Here is a 19,913-nt window from a genome sequence, read left to right as displayed (position 1 = left end):
AGAGCTACATGAGTATATAACAGTTTGGTTAGGATGGAGGGAATCCTGCTGAAAGATTCTATTTAAAAGTTGTGGCACTTTTGAATGTAAAAAGCCCATCTTGACTATATGTATTCCTAAGTACTGCTGTCATACAACTAGCTAAAATCCTATTTATTGATTGGGCCATCACCGATCAACATTATTATAGAACCGCAATCCTATTTAGAATACGGGTAGTAAAATTAAAGAGGTTCTCCACTACTATACAAGATCTCAACTGGCCAACGGTGATGTTTGCCACCAGGTCATCTGGCATCAAAAACAAACAGGATTTCTGCTTGGCTGCAGCTGTAATAAGTCCAGCCCCTTCCCTTGCTGGATATTGATGCTGCGGGACACATTACAGAGTGCGGAAGTGCGGTGCCGTTCAGGGAGGAGAGTTTACATTTTCAGTGTTTTTTGGTTTTTTTATACAATGACGCTGTTCTGGGTCTATTAAAATAAACTTGTAAACTAGTGGAGAACCCGTTTAAGACTAAATGGTCATTTTTCTTTTGTCCTAGTCATATATACGTTTTATAACGAATTTTAACAGGTAAAAGTTGGGGAGGAAACGGCCACAGGAACAGGTCCCAACAAGAAGACAGCAAAGCGAAATGCTGCAGAAGCCATGTTGCTGCAACTCGGCTACAAGGCGTCCACTCCTGTTGCCGAGAGCACTGCAAAGGTAGATGTAATTCCCATCTTTATCTTTCTGCTTAATATGTCATTATTTAGACAATTTATACACTTTTAGCTATAGGGAGACTAAGAAGCTGATTGTTTAGGGTTTTTTTTAAATAATCTATGTACTGCTGCCAGTTAGTGACATGTTTGGTTTCCAAGTTCCTGGAAATGTAGTGATGTAATTCACTGTTGTGGAAAATTTGCGTAGCAGCTATCCATATATATTACAGGTCTTGCATAATTGGGAGGATATGTCACTTGGCAGCATGGGAAGTCTCAGTGGTCCCAGTAGGAACTTTAATAGTAGTCTTAAGTAATTATGTAAAAATAGTAACCCTTTGAAATTTTTTTTTTTACTGCAGTGAATTATATTCACATGCAGAGGATTGAAATCCCCATACTTCTGGGTTGTTTCTGGATTTTTGCAAGCCCCATTGAAGTGGAAGAGATTTTTACCAACGAATCTGCTGCGTGTGAATTTATCCTAAGATGATTGTTGGCTGACATCTTAGTCTATATATTCGGTAATATTGATTTGATAATATAGTAATAATACATTTATTTTTTTTTTCTGTAGCAAGTTGATGCTCAAGTCTGGCCAGACCAAGGCTCTGGACCCTCCGATCAATCAGGCAGTAAGTGGTGTTTTTTTGTGTGTTTTTTTTAAACTATAATAAAATTGTACTGCTTGGGTTGTCCCAAAAGGATAATCCGAGTCATATGCCCTACTAGTGTTTGTTGAAGCCACTCCTCCACCACGTATTAACATTTTGGCTGTTGTTCTTGTCTTCCCCATCGTCTACAGCTAATCATTTGTGTTTAGAGAAGTCAGGTATTTTTTGACTTGTGTTATAATGTTCACTTTGACAGTGAAAGTGCTAGGTCACTACAAAATGTATCGTTGCTTTTTTTTATTATTCCCATGCTGCTCCAGGCCTCCACCTTCTGAAACTGCCGCACATAACTCAGGGGACACTAAGTTAGTTTCAACACACAAGTTTCTTGGACAGTTCTAGTTCATCAGTTTGTAACACGCAGTATTGGGCACAACACATCTTATTTTTTGATTCCTTAACACAGTAAATTTTCAGCATTACTATCCTTTCTAGCTGATTCTGTAGGTCAGAGGGCAAGGGACTCTTCGTAGCACCTGTAGCCTTAAATTCTGGACATTGCAGGAATTTTTGTTAGGAATCCCACTGCCCCGAACGATAGATTCAAGCCCACTTCACCTTGAACTTGACCTTGGTTACTGAACTTCTATATCTGACCTCCTATCAGGAGACAGTCCCTTTTGTAATTGGACATGCCTCTCCCACTGTGGGCTAGTCCCGAACTATAACCGTCTGTCCCTACAGTATGTAGTTGGGCAGATCTCCCTCGCAAACACTATGTATTCCGTTTATATACATTATACATGTATTAAGTCTCTTACCCTATAGTCACTACCCTAAAATGCCCTAAAAGCTAACCTATATCTTACTCTATACTTTATACAGTACCACGTCAGAATATATATAAAAGATGCATTATTCACACTTATAAAGTGATTGGTGGCATCAGGGGTAAAAGCATGCTATTCTTGCATATCATTAAGGGCTTGTTCAAAAAAGTGCAACGCTTTACAGTACCATCAAAGTGAGCAAGATTTCTGAAATCTCATGCTGCTTATTTTTTCCCTGCTGTTCCCCCCCCCCCCCCCAAATTTGCAGAAAGTCAATCCTTTGTGTTTGTGCAACAATTTTCATGTATTGAAATGAATGTAAAAAAACACACACCAAAAAATGCAAGTATTTTACACCGCATTTTCGCTGCCAACGTTGGTTTGTGCAGGAGAAAAACCTGCTGCAAATGCTAAACATAATTCCGTACCATAAGGAAGCTGAAAATTTGTGAGTTTGTATTCCTCGCCCTTGTGACTTAGTGACACGTAGCCATACATCTAGTGAGCAGCAGCCTGGTATTGGCCATTATATTAATCCTGTTTTAAGATTTTATTAGTTCTATATTTAAAAATGTGTCCAGAATTGGAAAATTTTGTTAGCTTCTTTCCCGTAGAAACAATAGTACATCTGTCCAAGGGTCTTGTCTCGTATGGAAGATCGTCACATTCCCATTCATGGGAAAACACTAGGGAGAAAGTAGTGCAAATAGGGTCTTATCCGAAATACAATAAAAATATATATTTATCACATTGTGCTAATCTGATCCATGATTTAATAATTTTTGAATCGTTGTTCACCTGCTGTGGGATACACGGGTTGTCAAAATGATGCGTATGAGAATATGAAGAATTTGTAGATACCTCCCACTCTGCCGATTTATTGAAGACGTCAACTCTAAGGAATTTATTAAACATGTGGTTTTTATTCAACACGTTTCAAAGTGACAGGCAGTTCTTCTTAAGGAAACAACCACATATCAATATGTGGTTGTTTCCCGAAACGCGTTGAATAAAAACCTCATTGTTTAATACATTCCTGAGAATTGACGTCTTCAATAATCTGAAGTGCGGGAGGTATCCACAAATTCTCCATATCTTCATTCCCATTCATGTGAATAGGGCTAACCCACATTAGGAGACACATTTTTGGACAGATATGGCGCTATTTCTGCGGGGGAAGGAAGGGTGGACGCAGATTATTATTTTTTTTTTTCTAATCCTGGGAAATTTCTTCTAAAGGAGTCATCCAATCGATCTTAAGGAACTCAAAGCTCTCCTGCCCTTTTTGCTTGCCGAGCCTTTGCTCTGTTGATGGTTGACAGTTCAGACTAGCAACATCGCTAAGCAGCTGGCCTGACCTGTGCGCTCTCCCATGATACAAGCAGAGATAGCTTTGCCTCTTCAGCATCGGAGGAGCACAGTGACACAAAGCTGGTCAGATCCAATGATCAGGCCAGCATCAGAGAAGCAATTGTAAGTGCTGCGCTCCTTGCCAAGGAGACCGTCCACCTCTGATAGACTGCAGTGATTGTCAGTTACCTAGGCAACGAGCCGTAAACTATCGAATTCCAAATCCCTCCGTTCTTGAGAATTTTCAGTAAGAGGTAAATTGCAAAGAAAGACTTTTTTCTTAAGGGTCTTAACAAATGCTTATTATTATTCATGCTTTACAGAGCCATGCAAAAAATGTGAAGCACAGATAAAAATCCAGAAATTTGCTTTTGATTTTACATTTGATTTGTGGTTTATCAAAGTTATCTTTTTCAATAAAGTATAGCTGTCATCAGGAGCGATCAAATGCTTTTTCTCTGTTTGATGATTTTGGATAGAGTCCTGGTACACTATAATGTACGCAAAAAAAGAAAAGTGTCCAGAACTAAAATCCTGTTCAAAATCTCATGTAAGGAATGGTTTGAGAGCGCATCGCTTCAGTGCCACATTACTGAGAGGTGATCAGTGCTCCCGGCCATCTGCTTTTATAGCTGGGCTTCAGCATGTTCAATCAAATTTGCCATTGCAGGACCTGCAATTAGTAGAAATAATTTTCTATTTTCAATGCATTAAGTAGGGTAAGGATGAACACTCTCCGAACACTTTTTTCATTTTTGGAAAGAAAAAAAAATTAAATTACTGCTGTTGATTTTTATGTGTGTGCGTACAAGACAGGTCTCGGAGTTGGAGAGATAAGTAATTACTCCACTGAATGTGGCAGAACATTAAGGGGTTGTCTTAACTTCTGATCAGGACCACACCACTGCCAAACCTCCCAGATTCCTCCTTCCAGCTTCCTTCTTGCTGGGTGTGGTGTTCTCCTGCCTGATTGACAGTTCACAGGAGTGGTGTCATTTTGCTACTTTCCCAAACTGTTGACTATGCAGCATCAGAGGAGCGCAGTAGTGCTGGAGTTCGGTGCTACGGTGCTAACAGTGCACTCGTGCAATGTGGCAATCTTCACAGCCCGACTGCACATGCTCAGTCCCACTCCTAGACTACATGGCTGAGCTCAGTGCCCTACACAATGAACAGTAAAAAAAAAATGTTAAAAAATCCCTCTGTTATTGACAGCAAAGAGGATATTTATTAATAAGTAAACTGCATGTTTAGCTTTTATAATTTTACAAATATAAGATGATGAGAAAACCCTTTTAAGAAAGAGCTTTTCAGTTTTATTGGATTGTTGGTGAATCCTCTTCAGTGGGGGTGAAGTTTTATTTCACAGGTCTGGATCCTCACAGTCTTAAGGCCCCGTCTCACATAGCGAGATCGCTAGCGAGATCGCTGCTGAGTCACAAGTTTTGTGACGCAATAGCGACCTCCATAGCGATCTCGCTATGTGTGACACGTACCAGCGATCAGGCCCCTGCTGCGAGATCGCTGGTCGTGTCGGAATGGCCTGGACCTTTTTTTGGTCGTTGAGGCCCCGCTGACATCGCTGAATCGGTGTGTGTGACACCGATCCAGCGATGTCTTCACTGGTAACCAGGGTAAACATCGGGTTACTAAGCGCAGGGCCGCGCTTAGTAACCCGATGTTTACCCTGGTTACCAAAAAAAACAAACAGTACATACTCGCCTTTCGGTGTCCAGGTCCCTTGCCGTCTGCTTCCTGCTCTCACTGACTGCCGGCCGTACAGTGAGAAGTGAGAGCACAGCAGTGACGTCACCGCTGCGCTCTGCTCTCACTGTACGGCGGCTCAGTGAGAGCAGGAAGCAGACGGCAAGGGACCTGGACACCGAAAGGCGAGTATGTAGTGTTTGTTTTTTTTGGTAACCAGGGTAAACATCGGGTTACTAAGCGCGGCCCTGCGCTTAGTAACCCGATGTTTACCCTGGTTACCCGGGTGCTGCAGGGGGACTTCGGCATCGTTGAAGACAGTTTCAACTATGCCGAAGTCGTTCCCCTGATCGTTGGTCGCTGGAGAGAGCTGTCTGTGTGACAGCTCCCCAGCGACCACACAGCGACTTACCAACGATCACGGCCAGGTCGTATCGCTGGTCGTGATCGTTGGTAAATCGCTATGTGAGACGGGGCCTATAGGGGACGGTCATGTTTACTTATGCACAATTGAGATGAACTGTGGAGCCACCTTGTCTCCTCTTTGTAATCTTATTCTAGAACATTAGCATTTCCATAGTCACATCACAGTGAAAGTTAATGCCTGGCCACTGTATCATTGAAATCGAGAACACAGACACCTATTCTCATGGTCAGTGGGTGTTCCAGAGGTGGCACCCCCAGGGATTGTACATTTGTCACCTATCCTAATCATAACATGAACCTGGAGGTCTACTGCCAGCTTGAAAGTGGGGATACACATACTGTTGAGGAGGTAAACCTGCAAACTGGTCATTCTACACAGTAATTTGTATGGACATATGATGGGGGCTTGTGAGTACTGTAGTAAACGGACTAGGACAATACACATTTATTAGATTTACTGAAGGAATGAAACTCCTAGTTTTCGACAGGTTGCACATGAATGCGCGATAGCCTATTGTTCTTTCTATATGACTTATTTGTGGCCATTAGTCCACAAATAAAGTGGAGACAGGTTTGTATTTGTTCTGATTCCTGGAGCAATCTGATATATTTCATTGAATGAGTTTGATATGAGCAGACAGCGCACTAATGGCATTTTTGTTGCATCTGCTTTTTTGTTTCAAACATGGACATTTGATTTCAGCCTAAAAGTCCCCATACACATTAGGTAGCTGAAGGCCGGCAGCTAGCTCCTCCCGACTCTTTTGATCCTTCCCGTGTTCTCTATAAGAGAGCTGCTGGCAGACTCCACTGGCATCAACTTATTTTCAGAAGGAACAAAAGGATCAGCCATTGTAACTCCATCATGCCGATCCTTCTGTTTCCTGACATCATCTGTTGGGAGAGTCTGTAGGCTCATATGTACATCAGTCTGTATTGGCGCTCTCTGACAACTTTAGTCTGTGTAAGCCCTCATATTACATGAATTTTGCCAAAGCCATCCATTTCGGCAGGATGCACCCATCTAATGTGTATGGGAGCCTAAGGGTACCGTCACACAGTGCAATTTCCATCGCTACAACGGCACGATTCGTGACGTTGCAGCGTCGTATGATTATCGCTCCAGCGTCGTAGACTGCGGTCACACTTTGCAATCACGGCGCTGGAGCGATGCCGAAGTCCCCGGGTAACCAGGGTAAACATCGGGTTACTAAGCGCAGGGCCGCGCTTAGTAACCCGATGTTTACCGTGGTTACCAGCGTAAAAGTAAAAACAAACAAACCGTACATGCTCACCATCTGATGTCCGTCAGGTCCCTTGCCGTCCGCTTCCTGCTCTGACTGAGTGCCGCCGTACAGTGAGAGCAGATCACAGCAGTGACGTCACCGCTGTGATCTGCTCTCACTTTCCGGCCGGCAGACAGTCAGAGCGGGAAGCAGACGGCAAGGGACCTGACGGACATCAGATGGTGAGTATGTACGGTTTGTTTGTTTTTACTTTTACGCTGGTAACCACGGTAAACATCGGGTTACTAAGCGCGGCCCTGCGCTTAGTAACCCAATGTTTACCCTGGTTACCAGCGAACGCATCGCTGTCACACACAACGATCCAGCGATGACAGCGGGAGATCCAGCGACGAAAGAAAGTTTCAAACGATCTGCTACAACGTACGATTCTCAGCAGGGTCCCTGATCGCAGTAGCGTGTCAGACACTGCGAGATCGTAACGATATCGCTAGAACGTCACGAATCGTGCCGTCGTAGCGATCAAAATTGCACTGTGTGACAGTACCCTAAGGAGCGGACAGTGAGACATCTGTCGCCCGATTCTTTTGTGAGGGAATTGGATTACCCTGCTCTCATCATAGAGAGCACAGGAACACTTGGACCATTCCTTCCTATGTGTGGGGCAGTTGGTTGTCTAATGTTCATGGCAGGAATAGTGGGTTGTCAATGTCTTGGAAGTTATATTTTGAACTTTGATGTTGCCTGTAGTCAAAAGTCATGTAAGAGGAACGTTTAAAAAAAAAAAGAAAAAGTAAGAATTAAAAGCTCTTCCATTGGAACGTCAGAATGTGCTCATTGATTGATTCTTGATTAACCCATTCTGCAGCCAGCAATAGACTGGCAAAGTGTGCAATATTTTTAGTGAAACCTAATAACAAATAATATTTTTAGCCAAAAATCCATGCATTTAAAGGGGATTTCAGGGATTTTTTTTTTTTTTTATAGTTTTTACCATGGGCCTAAGAGCTAATAGGGCAGGTAGTTGTTACCTACCTGCCTGTTACACCAGGTGCTTGCTCAGTGCGGTGGCAGACTGCTCCTGCCGGCAATTCTGCGCTCCAGGTCAACAGAGCAGCTGGTCCTCTGCTGGGTTGGTCCAACAACGAAGCTTGACTGTCGACGTCCTGCTAATTAACATCTAGCTTCCCGCAGTTAGGCGGCAGGGAGCCAGCTGTCCATCAGCATGACATCGGCAGTCACTCTCTACCAGCAAAGCAGAAGAGAAGCCGCCGCTCTGTCGCCATGTTGACCGTGAGAGTCACAGAATCATCAGCAGTAGCGGTCAGTGACTGCTCTGTGCCGTCACAGATCGGCAGCGGGTAGAACAGGCAGGTAGTTAACTACTACCTGCCTGTTAGTATTTAGGCTCATAATAAAAAAAAAAAAAAAAATGGTGTCAAATAAGCCCTTTAATTAAAGGAAAAAAATTGTGACTGTCTGTAGAATTGATTTGAAATCTGCTTGAAAAAAATTGTCTAGCATGCCAGTAATAACCATTCATAAGCATTCGTTTTAATATCTATCTATATAATCGTCTAAGGGCCACTTCCGTCTGTTTGTCTGTCACGGAAATCCCACTTAGCTGATCGGTCACGGCCGACAGGCCGCGGCCAATCAGCGACAGGCTTAGTCCGGCCGCGAATTCGCACCTTCATACTCTCAGTGCCCCCTCCAGTCAGCGCTCACACAGGGTTAATGGCTGCGTTACACCGCGTTATGCCGCGGTGTAACGCAGTCTGTTAACGCTGCTATTAACCCTGTGTGACCAACTTCTTACTATTGAAGCTGCCTATGCAGTATCAATAGTTAAAAGATCTAATGTTTAAAATAATTAAAAAAAATAAAAAATCATTATATACTCACCTTCCGACACCGGCACCTTTCCCGCTCCTCTCGACGCTCCGGTCCAAAGAATGCATTGCGGTCTCGTGAGTTGATGACGTAGCGGTCTCGCGAGACCGCTACGTCATCCTCTCACGAGACCGCAATGCATTCTTGGGACCGGAGCGTCGCGAGGAGCATCACTAAACGCCTGGCCTGGATCCGGGGGCCGACGGAAGGTGAGAATATAACTTTTTTATTTTAATTCTTTTTTTTAACAGGGATATAGTGCCCACATTGCTATATACTACGTGGGCTGTGTTAGATACTGCGTGGGCCATGTTATATACTACGTGGGCTGTGTTAGATACTGCGTGGGCCATGTTAGATACTGCGTGGGCCGTGTTAGATACTGCGTGGGCCGTGTTAGATACTGCGTGGGCCGTGTTAGATACTGCGTGGGCCGTGTTAGATACTGCGTGGGCCGTGTTAGATACTGCGTGGGCCGTGTTAGATACTGCATGGGCCGTGTTAGATACTACGTCTCTGTGCTATATACTACGTGGGCTGTGCTATATACTGCGTGGGCTGTGCTATATACTACGTGGCTGTGCTATATACTACGTGGCTGTGCAATATACCTGGCTGGGCAATATACATGGCTGGGCAATATACTACTTGGCTGTGGTATATACTACGTGGGCTGTGGTATATACTACGTGGGCTGTGTTATATACTACGTGGGCTGTGTTATATACTTCGTGGCTGTGCTATATACTACATGGCTGTGCTATATACTACGTGGCTGTGCTATATACTACGTGGCTGTGCTATATACTACGTGGGCTGTGCTATATACTACGTGGGCTGTGCTTCACACCTGGCCGGCCGTGAACAATCAGCAACAGGCGCAGTCCAGCTGCGAATTGGCGCGGAATTTGAACCACGCTTCGCTAATTGGTCGCTCCCGGACGGCCGAATCCTGTGTATAAATTGCATGATTCTGAAAACTTCATAAATAAACTACATACATATTCTAGAATACCCGATGCGTTAGAAATGGGCCACCATCTAGTTTCTTATATACATCTTTATTCCATCCACAATGGCCTGTCCTCACAATAATTGACCATTGTAGATGGGTCATAAGGCCCCGTCACACATAGCGAGATCGCTAGCGAGATCGCTGCTGAGTCACTAGTTTTGTGACGCAGCAGCGACCTCAGTAGCGATCTCGCTATGTGTGACACGTACCAGCGATCAGGCCCCTGCTGCGAGATCGCTGGTCGTGTCGGAATGACCTGGACCTTTTTTTGGTCGTTGAGGTCCCGCTGACATCGCTGAATCGGTGTGTGTGACACCGATCCAGCGATGTCTTCACTGGTAACCAGGGTAAACATCGGGTTACTAAGCGCAGGGCCGCGCTTAGTAACCCGATGTTTACCCTGGTTACCAGCGTAAATGTAAAAAAAACCAAACAGTACATACTTACATTCCAGTGTCCGTAACGTCCCCCGGCGTCTGCTTCCTGCTCTGAGTGCCGCCGTACAGTGAGAGTGCAGCACAGCAGTGACGTCACCGCTGCACTCTGCTCTCACTGTACGGCGGCTCAGTCAGAGCAGGAAGCAGACGCCGGGGGACGTTACGGACACCGAAAGGCGAGTATGTACTGTTTGTTTTTTTTGGTAACCAGGGTAAACATCGGGTTACTAAGCGCGGCCCTGCGCTTAGTAACCCGATGTTTACCCTGGTTACCCGGGTGCTGCAGGGGGACTTCGGCATCGTTGAAGACAGTTTCAACAATGCCGAAGTCACTCCCCTGATCGTTGGTCGCTGGAGAGCGGTCTGTGTGACAGCTCCCCAGCGACCACACAGCGACTTACCAACGATCACGGCCAGGTGGTATCGCTGGTCGTGATCGTTGGTAAATCGCTATGTGAGACGGGGCCTTTAATGTATCTGTGTACAGGAACCTGACACAATCTACCTCTGTATCTGTAAAGTTTAATGACACTTCGGCATATCAGTAATTAAGCAGAAACTATAGGCTTTATGTAAATGTAATGGCCGGAGGATTCATCTGCATTACAGGATGCCATGGGGGTTGCCTCTGATGTGCCATTAGATTGCCATCTAACCCTTCTCTGATGACATGTAGTCACTTGCATTGCAGGGTGCATGGTTGCATAATGGACACCAAATTGTGTTCACACCCTTTGATTTAGATCCCCTCCCAGAGTGAAGATGTGTATTTGTACCCACAGGGGGGTAAGATTTTGTTTTTTACTCTTTGATAGGCTTTGTAATGTTTTATCAGCTGAATGTCCGCTGCATCGATCTGCGTGTGTTTGTGAAGGTGTTTCCTAATGTGAAGCATCAAGTGAAATGTTTGTTTTTTTCATAGAGGATTTTGTCAGACTCTTTTTGGTTTGTGCCCAGTTCTAAATACAATCTCTGTGGAGAATAACCCTCACACCACTTCTAAGCAGAAGTTCACACTAGGCGCTTTTTCAGCCTTTTTTTGTTTTGCAGCAAAATTTGATCTCTTGGCAGAAAAGACGCTGTAGAAAAAAGCAGGTTTTGCTTGTTTTTTTTCTTGCTGTTTTCGATGCTTTTTTTTTTTTTTGCTGTTTCTGGCATGCTAGATTTCTCTTGTGCATGCTGATACAGTTTAGTGCAAAAAAAAATAAAAAGTCATGTTCTATAGAATCAGGTTTTGGCACAAAAAATGCAGCAAAACCTGATACCTGCGTTTCTGCTGCTGCAGATTTTCAGTGTTTTTTCACCACCCATTCATGTCAATTTGTGAAAAACGTGAAAAAAACATGAGTGACATGCTCTATTGTGCAAAAAAGCATGCAATGCACAAAATCATGATGACCAAAAAACCAAGTTGTGTGCATGTGCTTTGTGAAATCTCACAAAGCTGGTTCTGTAAAATGCTGGTTCTGTAAAGTGCTGCTGAAAATTTCCACTTAAAAAATGATGAAAAACGCCTAGTGTGAGCTTACCCTAATACACAAGTCAAGCAGAACTGTAACGAAAGCCATTGTCTACCACCACGTTTGGGTCTGATCATGTTCTGGCTTTTCAGATGTTATGGGTCTAAAAGTTTTGAGCACAATCTCTAACCATTTTTAGTTATTTCAAGCCACTTTTGGTTTATTATTGTGTAAAAAGCTGAAAATCGAATGGACTGACCTTTAATGTCTGCATCAGTACTGCACTGTCATGGCCTGCAACAGGGTTTGGTTTCTTTGTCCATGTGCTGATGTCCTACCACACCTATAACCACATCAGCAATGGTGAAGTGACGGACTGGTCCAGTGTGACACATCATCATTAACAACATGGGAAATATTAAAACCTATAGAAGCGAAAGGAAGAAAGCAATAGAGTCTATAAAAACAACAATGAATAACACATATCTTTATTAAATATCAAATATGGTTAAAGGTGGATATACATTGAAAGGTTAAGGGCATGAACCCAAGCAAGGGAGAATAATACAAATTATTTGTATAAGGTCATATGTCGTGAAAATCAATGTGGATTTACCAATATGACAATATATAAATAACATGTAAGGGCATAACAACATTTAGAGAATTTAATCATGCACTGTGGATAATTATATAACGTGTAAATCTACAGTAGATCCATTATAATGATGACATTCAGTGTAGCGAAGGTAAATCCAAACTGATATATGGATACAAGCTGCTGGTATTGTGCTCCCCTGCTTGGATGGTGCCCACCCCAACACGCGTTTCAGCAAATGCCTTCATCTGGCGGATACATTACCGTAGCCATATGGTCGGTGAGCATATTAACTAACACATACGCTATACTGCCTACACATATCCACGGATTTAGTTAAAATAATAAAACTACATGGGAGAACATCTTAAAAAAAAAAATAATAAAAATGTGTTTGTATATATACATAAATGTGTGTGTATTTACAGTGGGGAAAATAAATACTTGATACACTGACAATTTTGCAAGTTTTTCCATCCACAAAGAATGGAGAGGTCTAATTTTTGTTGTAGGTACATTTCAACTGTGATAGACAGAAACAAAAAAAAAAATCACCTACCAAATAGCAAGAATTCTGGGTCTCACAGACCTGTTAGTTTTGCTTTAAGGGTATGTTTCCACGGTCAGGAAACGCTGCTTTTTTGACGCTGCGCAGAGCTGCAGCGTCAAAAAAGCAGCGTCCAGATGTTCCAGCATAGTGGAGGGGATTTTATGAAATCCCGTCTCCACTATGCGTGAAAACCCGCACGCGGCGGCCCTGCGACTCCGGACATGCTGCGCGTCTTTTCAGATCGCAGCATGTCCGTACACCTTGCGGGGACGCAGCGTCCCCGCAAGGCATATCACAGGGCGCTATGGGAGCGAGCGATCATCCCGGATGTGAAGAGTTAACACATCCGGCATGATCGCGTCCCAGAAAGGGGCGGGGCTTAGCGCCGAGCGGCTTCGCCGCTGCGGCGATACCGCCGCCCCTCCGTACCGTGGAGACGTACCCTAAGAAGTCTCCTACTCTACATTCACTCCCTGTATTAATTGCACCTGTTTTGAGCTCATTACCTGTATAAGGCTGGTTTTACACTTGCTGTGTTTTTTGGCCCATTTTTGCAGCCCCAGTGCATTTCTATGGGGCTGCAAAAACGGACTGCAAAAATTCGTATGAGCGCCATAAGGCGGTGAGGGCTGCATTTACGGCCATGAAAAAATATCGAGCTTGCTCAATATATTTCACGGCTTACGGACAAAAACAGTGAAAGGTTGTTTTTGCGGTGCACTGTCACTTCCAGTTTTGCGGACCGCCGTTTTTTTTCCCCAATACTTTTGCTATAGGATTAGGAACCTTGAAAATGGCAATCCACAAGTTTTTTGCGGTCCGTTATTGCGGAAAACCTTGAAAATTGCAGCAATATGGCCCTCAAAAATGACCTGCAATAACGGGCCACAAAAAACACGGTATGTGTAAAAGAAGCCTAAAAGACATCTGTCCAAACAATCAATCACACTCCAACCTTTCCACCATGGTCAAGACGAAAGAGCTGTCCAGTGATGACAACATGGACAAAATTGTAGACCTGTACAAGGCTGGGATGGGCTACAGGACAATAAGCAAGCAGCTTGGTGAGAAGGCAACAACTGTTGGCACAATTATTGGAAAATAGAAGAAACACAAGATGACTGCCAATCTTCCTCGGTCTGGGGCTTCATGCGAGATCTCACCTCGTGGGGTAAGAGGTAAGAATGATTCTGAGAAAGGTCAGGAATCAGCTCAGAACTCCACAGGAGGACCTGGTCAATGACCTGAAGAGAGCTGGGACCACAGTCTCAAACATTACCATTAGTAACACACTTTGTCGTAATGGATTTAAATCCTGCAGGGCACGTAAGGTCCCCCTGCTCATGCCACCACATGTCCAGGCCCATTTGAAGTTCGGCAATGACCATCTGGTTGATCAAGAGGGGGCATGGGAGAAGGTCATGTGGTCAGATGAGATAAAAAAATAACTTTTTTGTATCAACTCCACTCGCCATGTTTGGAGGAAGAAGGATTAGTATAACCATAAGAACAACTTGTCAACTGTGAAGTATGGTGGGGGAAACATCCATATTTTGGGGGGTGATTTTCTGCAAGGTAACAGGACAACTGCACCATATTGAAGGAAGAGAGGATGGATGGGGTCATGTATTGTGAGATTTTGATCAACAACCTCCTTCCCTCAGTAACAGCATGGAAGATGGGTCGTGACTAGGTCTTCCACACAGCCAGGGCAACTAAGGAATGGCTCCATAAGAAGCATTTCAAGGTCCTGGAGTGGCCTAGCCAGATTCCACATTTGAACCCAATAGAGCGTCTTTGTAGGGAGCTGAAACTCAATGTTGACCATCTACTGCCCCGAAACCTGAAAGATCTGGAGAAGATCTGTATGGAGGAGTATGCCAAAATCCCTGCTGCAATTCAAGAACTACAGGAAACATCTGACCTCTGTAATCGTAAACCAAGTTTTAATTTCCACACTGTAGGAGGGAGGACTGAAAAATAAGCTGTTTTTCCTCAATCTCTGAAATGATATCAGAATTAACCTTTCCCGTTTTAGGTCAATTAAAATTACCATAATTATTATTATTTTCCAAATGCCAGAATAATGAGAGAGAGAATGTTTAAAGGCATTTTTATTACTTACTGCAAAGTCAAAAGTTTACATACATTTCATTAGTATTTGGTACCATTGCCGGTAAACTGAATGACTTAGGTCAATGACTTAGGACAAGCTTCTCACACTAGTTGGTCGGTATTTGGGCCCATTCCTCCAGACAAAACTGGTGTAACTGATCCAGGTTTGTAGGTCGCCTTGCTCGCACCTGCCTTTTCATCTTTGCCTATAAATTTTCAATAAGATTGAGATCAGGGCTTTGTGATGGCCTCTTCAAAACATTGACTTTGTTATCCTTAAAGGGAACCTGTCACCCCGTTTTTTCGGTATGAGATAAAAATACTGTTAAATAGGAGCTGAGCATTACAACAGTGTATTTTGTGGACCCCGATTCCCCACCTATGCTGCCGAAATACGTTACCAAAGTAGTCGTTTTCGCCTGTCAATCAGGCTGGTCAGGTCAGATGGGCGTGGTGTCTTCCCCCAGATCTTGCGTAGTTTTCCGTTGGTGGCGTAGTGGTGTGCGCATGTCCAAGGTCCCGAATCCTGCACAGGGGTGTGAAAATAGCAGCGATGTCCCTTATTCCATTGGTGGTCGGTGGGCGCGGCCATCTTGCTTTGGCCGCGCGTGCGCAGAAGCGGCGCTCTGCTGGCCGCGGCTTCAGGAAAATGGCCGCGGGCATCCGCGCGTGCGCAGATGGCTACCGCGGCGGCCATTTTTGTGAAGCCGAGATGCGAACTCTGCTTCACGAAAATGGCCGCCGCGATAGCCATCTGCGCACGCGCGGATGCCCGCGGCCATTTTCCTGAAGCCGCGGCCAGCAGAGCGCCGCTTCTGCGCACGCGCGGCCAAAGCAAGATGGCCGCGCCCACCGACCACCAATGGAATAACGGACATCGCTGCTATTTTCACACCCCTGTGCAGGATTCGGGACCTTGGACATGCGCACACCACTACGCCACCAACGGAAAACTACGCAAGATCTGGGGGAAGACACCACGCCCATCTGACCTGACCAGCCTGATTGACAGGCGAAAACGAGTACTTTGGTAACGTATTTCGGCAGCATAGGTGGGGAATCGGGGTCCACAAAATACACTGTTGTAATGCTCAGCTCAGGCCCTATTTAACAGTATTTTTATCTCATACCGAAAAAACGGGGTGACAGGTTCCCTTTAAGCCACTTTACCATTTTGGCAATATGCTTCGGTTCATTGTTCATTTGGAAGACCCATTTCTGCCCTAGCTTTAACTTCCTGGCTGATGCCTTGAGATGTTCCTTCAGTATTGCCACAAAATCTTCTTTTCTCATGATGCCATCTATTTTGTGAAGTGTACCAGTCCCTCCTGCAGCAAAGCAACCCCACATCATGATGCTGCCCCTATGTTTCACAGTTGTGTTGGTTTTCTTAGGCTGCAAAGCTTCTCCATTTTTCGTCCAAACATAAATATGGTCATTATGCCCAAAAAGTAGAATTTTAGTTTCATCGGACCACAGGACATGTCTCCAAAAATTAAGGTCTTTGTTTCTGTGAGCATTTGCAAACACTAATCTGACTTTTTATGTTTCTTTTGGAGTAATGGCTTCTTTCTGGCAGATTGGCCTTTCAACCCATGTTGATACAGTACTCGTTTCACTGTGGATATTGACACAATCTTACCAGCTTCCACCATCATCTTCACAAGGTTTTTTGCTTTTGTCCTTTGGTTGATATGCACATGTCGGACCAAAGCACGCTAATCTCTGGGACACAGAACCCGTCTCCTTCCTGAGCGGTTTGATGGCTGGACATTCCCATCTTGTTTGTACTTGTATATAATTGTTTGTACAGATGAACAAGGCACCTTCATCTGTACCTATCTTGAAATTGTACTCAAGGAAGAGCCAGACTTGTTCAAGTCCACAATTGTCTTCCTGATATCTTGGCTGATTTCTTGAGACTTTCCCATGATGCTACACAAAGAAGCAGTGTGTTTCTTTCAGGTGTTTATTAAAATACATCCACAGATCCTATCCTATCAGAAGCTTCCCAACATATGACATCATCATATGTGCAGTCCAGAATTGTTTAAAGGCCCAGTAATCTAAGGCTACTTTCACACTAGCGTTAACTGCAATCCGCCACAATGCGTCGTTTTGCCGAAAAAACGCATCCTGCAAAAGTGCTTGCAGGATGCGTTTTTTCCCCATAGACTTACATTAAGCGACGTATTGCGACGGATTGACACATGTCGCAACCGTCGTGCGACGGTTGCGCCGTGTTGTGGCGGACCGTCGGGACCAAAAAACGCTACATGTAACGTTATTTTGCTCACGACGGTCCGCTTTTTCCGACCGCGCATGCGTGGACGGAACTTCGCCCCTGCCTCCCCGCACTTCCCCGCACCTCACAATGGTGCAGCGGATGCGCTGGAAAAATGCATCCGCTGCCCCCGTTGTGCGGCGGAGACAACGCTAGTGTGAAAGTAGCCTTAGTGTATGTAGACTTTTGACTTTGCAGTAAGTAATAAAAATGCCTTAAAACATTCTCTCTTTCTCATTATTCTGGCATTTGGCAAATATGAATAATTATGGTAATCCTAATTTACCTAAAACGGGAAAGGTTTATCCTGTGTTCCTGCCAGATATTGAGAAAAACATGCATATGTGTATGTGTCTTTATATAGTGCATGTAAACTTCTAGTTTCAACTGTATGTATATACACATGTATATAGTTGTGTGTGTGTGTATATATATATATATACATATATATATATATATATATATATATATATATATATATTGCACCTATACACACACACTTTGGAAAGTATTCACCCCCTTCACTTTTTACCTACTTTGTAACATTACCATCAGTGTTAGAATATTTTTGTAATCAGATTTGTGTTTGCATGAGAAAAATATAGGCATGAATTAAAATTTATGGGATCAAATACCTAAAAATTGGCATGTGCATATGTATTCATCCCTTTTGCTCTGAAACTCCTAGAAATTTCTGGTGCAAGCAATTACTTTCATAAGTCACATGCTTGATGAAAGGAAGCCTACCTGTGTGTTAAATGTCTGTCAGTATATACACACCTTTTCTGAAAAGCCACGGAGAGGCTTCAACACCATTTAGCAAGAGGCTGCGCTAACCAAACACCATGAAGACCAAGAAGATGTGCAAACAAGTCAGGGACAAAGTTGTTGAGATGTACAGCTCTGGGTTGGGTTATTTAAAAAAAAAAAAGAAAAACAAATATTGCAATCTTTGATGATCTTTAGGAGCACCATAAAATCCGTAATTATCGAATGGGAAGAACATGGTACCATAGCAAACTTGGGCCACCCACCAAAACTCTCAGCATGGGCATGGGCAAGAAGGGCATTAATCTGAGTGACAGCACAAAGACCAATGGTAACCCTGGAGGAGCCGAAGAGTTCCCAAGCAGAACCACAATTAGCCTGTATACTCTATAGAGGTGGCCTTTATGGAAGAGTAAGCAGAAAAGAGCCTTTACTTAAACACAAAAATGGTTAGGCTCGTTTTGAGTTGGCAAAAAAACATGTGGGAGACTCCCCAAATGTATGGAAGAAGGTTCTGTGGTCAGATGAGACTAAAATTAAACTTTTTGTTCACCAAAATAAATGCTATGTCTGGCACCAAGCCAACAGTTAATCACCCCAAGAACACCACACCCACAATCAAACGTGGTGGCAGCAGGGACAGGGAAAATAGAGTCGAGGGGAAGTGGATGGTGCAAAATACAGGGATACTCTGGAGGAAAACCTGTTTCAATCTGTCAGTGATGAACAGATGCATACCCTAAAAAAAACACACAAAAAAACAGTGAAATTCCAGGTTGTGAGGGAAAAAGTCAAACGGGAGAACACATATGCAAGCCACTTCGTGTGGATTTCTGTGTATGTATGTGTGTGTGTGTGTATGTATGTGTGTGTGTGTGTATGTATGTGTGTGTATATATATATATATATATATATATATATATATATATATATATATATATATAATATAGTTTTCACTGTGGCCACTGGAGGTTTTTTTTTAGCCTTGAATTTCCTTTTGTTTCAGGAAACACATGTGCATAGCCACAATGGTCAAACCTGTCATCAGGATTTTATTCCCCACACCAATTACATGTATGGAAAGTCACTTTAATGGTAAATAAACTCATATTGTCAGGTTACTCTTCTTTCAGTTAGGTGATTTCCCTATCAAGCGCGAGATGCGGAGATGCATGTTCGTAAAGGTCCTGATGATGATGTGCGAGCAGTAGTATCAATCTGTGCATGCGTTGCACCAGGGCAAGATTTTTCTGGGTAAAGCTAGTGACTGAAAGAAGAGTGACCTGTCACTTAGACACAAGAGGCAGGCAGCGGGCCCAGAATTGGGAGAGGGGCAACGGCAACTACATTGTTCTATCCTGCTGGACTTGAAACGCATTTACATAAGATTTCAATGATAGGTCTCTCTAAAATGGCAAAAAAGGATTTCTACAAGCAAGGTATACATTTATTCAGTATTACAATGCCTTTATAAATGTATTTGCCTCTTCAGAGAAAGAGGGCATGGACTCGAGTACCACCTATTTGGGTATAGCAATCCTAAAAGTCAATATTGACCTTCTAGCAAGCCTTGCCACATGATGTAGGATAAGAAGTCAATCCAAACACTCCATTTCCAGATTTGTTTCAGGGCATTTGCTCTTCATCAGTGCAAAGCAAGAGATGTGATTTGGCTGTGTTGGAGGCTTCTGGCGGGATCTAAGAGGGAATGTTTCTCCTTATGGAGAGTGCCAGGCATAAATGTCTTTGTGGTATAAAATCCCGATGAGTAGAATACCCTAGGTAATCACCGTATACGTAGAGGGAAGGATGGGGCCTGATGGGAACGACTTTCCCAAACCCTTCCAGCACCACAATCTAATAAGGTCTGCCTGGTGAGAACCTTACGTGAAGGTGTGGCATAGAAATATGCTATGA

General features: G+C 43.7%; 1 protein-coding gene across 4 annotated transcripts in view; it reads left to right on the top strand.

Moving 5' to 3' along the window:
* The window catches only part of STAU2 (staufen double-stranded RNA binding protein 2), a 702,362-nt gene that overhangs the window by 556,735 nt on the left and 125,714 nt on the right, over positions 1 to 19,913 (top strand). For all 4 annotated transcript variants that reach the window (XM_077270664.1, XM_077270662.1, XM_077270663.1 and 1 more), the window contains 2 exons: positions 578 to 709; positions 1,286 to 1,343. In XM_077270664.1, the coding sequence (XP_077126779.1) occupies positions 578 to 709; positions 1,286 to 1,343 (190 nt within the window). The remainder of the gene's footprint in view (positions 1 to 577; positions 710 to 1,285; positions 1,344 to 19,913) is intronic.

Source organism: Ranitomeya variabilis, chromosome 6 (genome assembly GCF_051348905.1).
Source record: "Ranitomeya variabilis isolate aRanVar5 chromosome 6, aRanVar5.hap1, whole genome shotgun sequence".
Lineage (NCBI taxonomy): Eukaryota > Metazoa > Chordata > Amphibia > Anura > Dendrobatidae > Ranitomeya > Ranitomeya variabilis.
The sequence above is the reverse complement of the archived record's forward strand: the minus strand, read 5'-3'. Positions and strand labels throughout refer to the sequence as shown.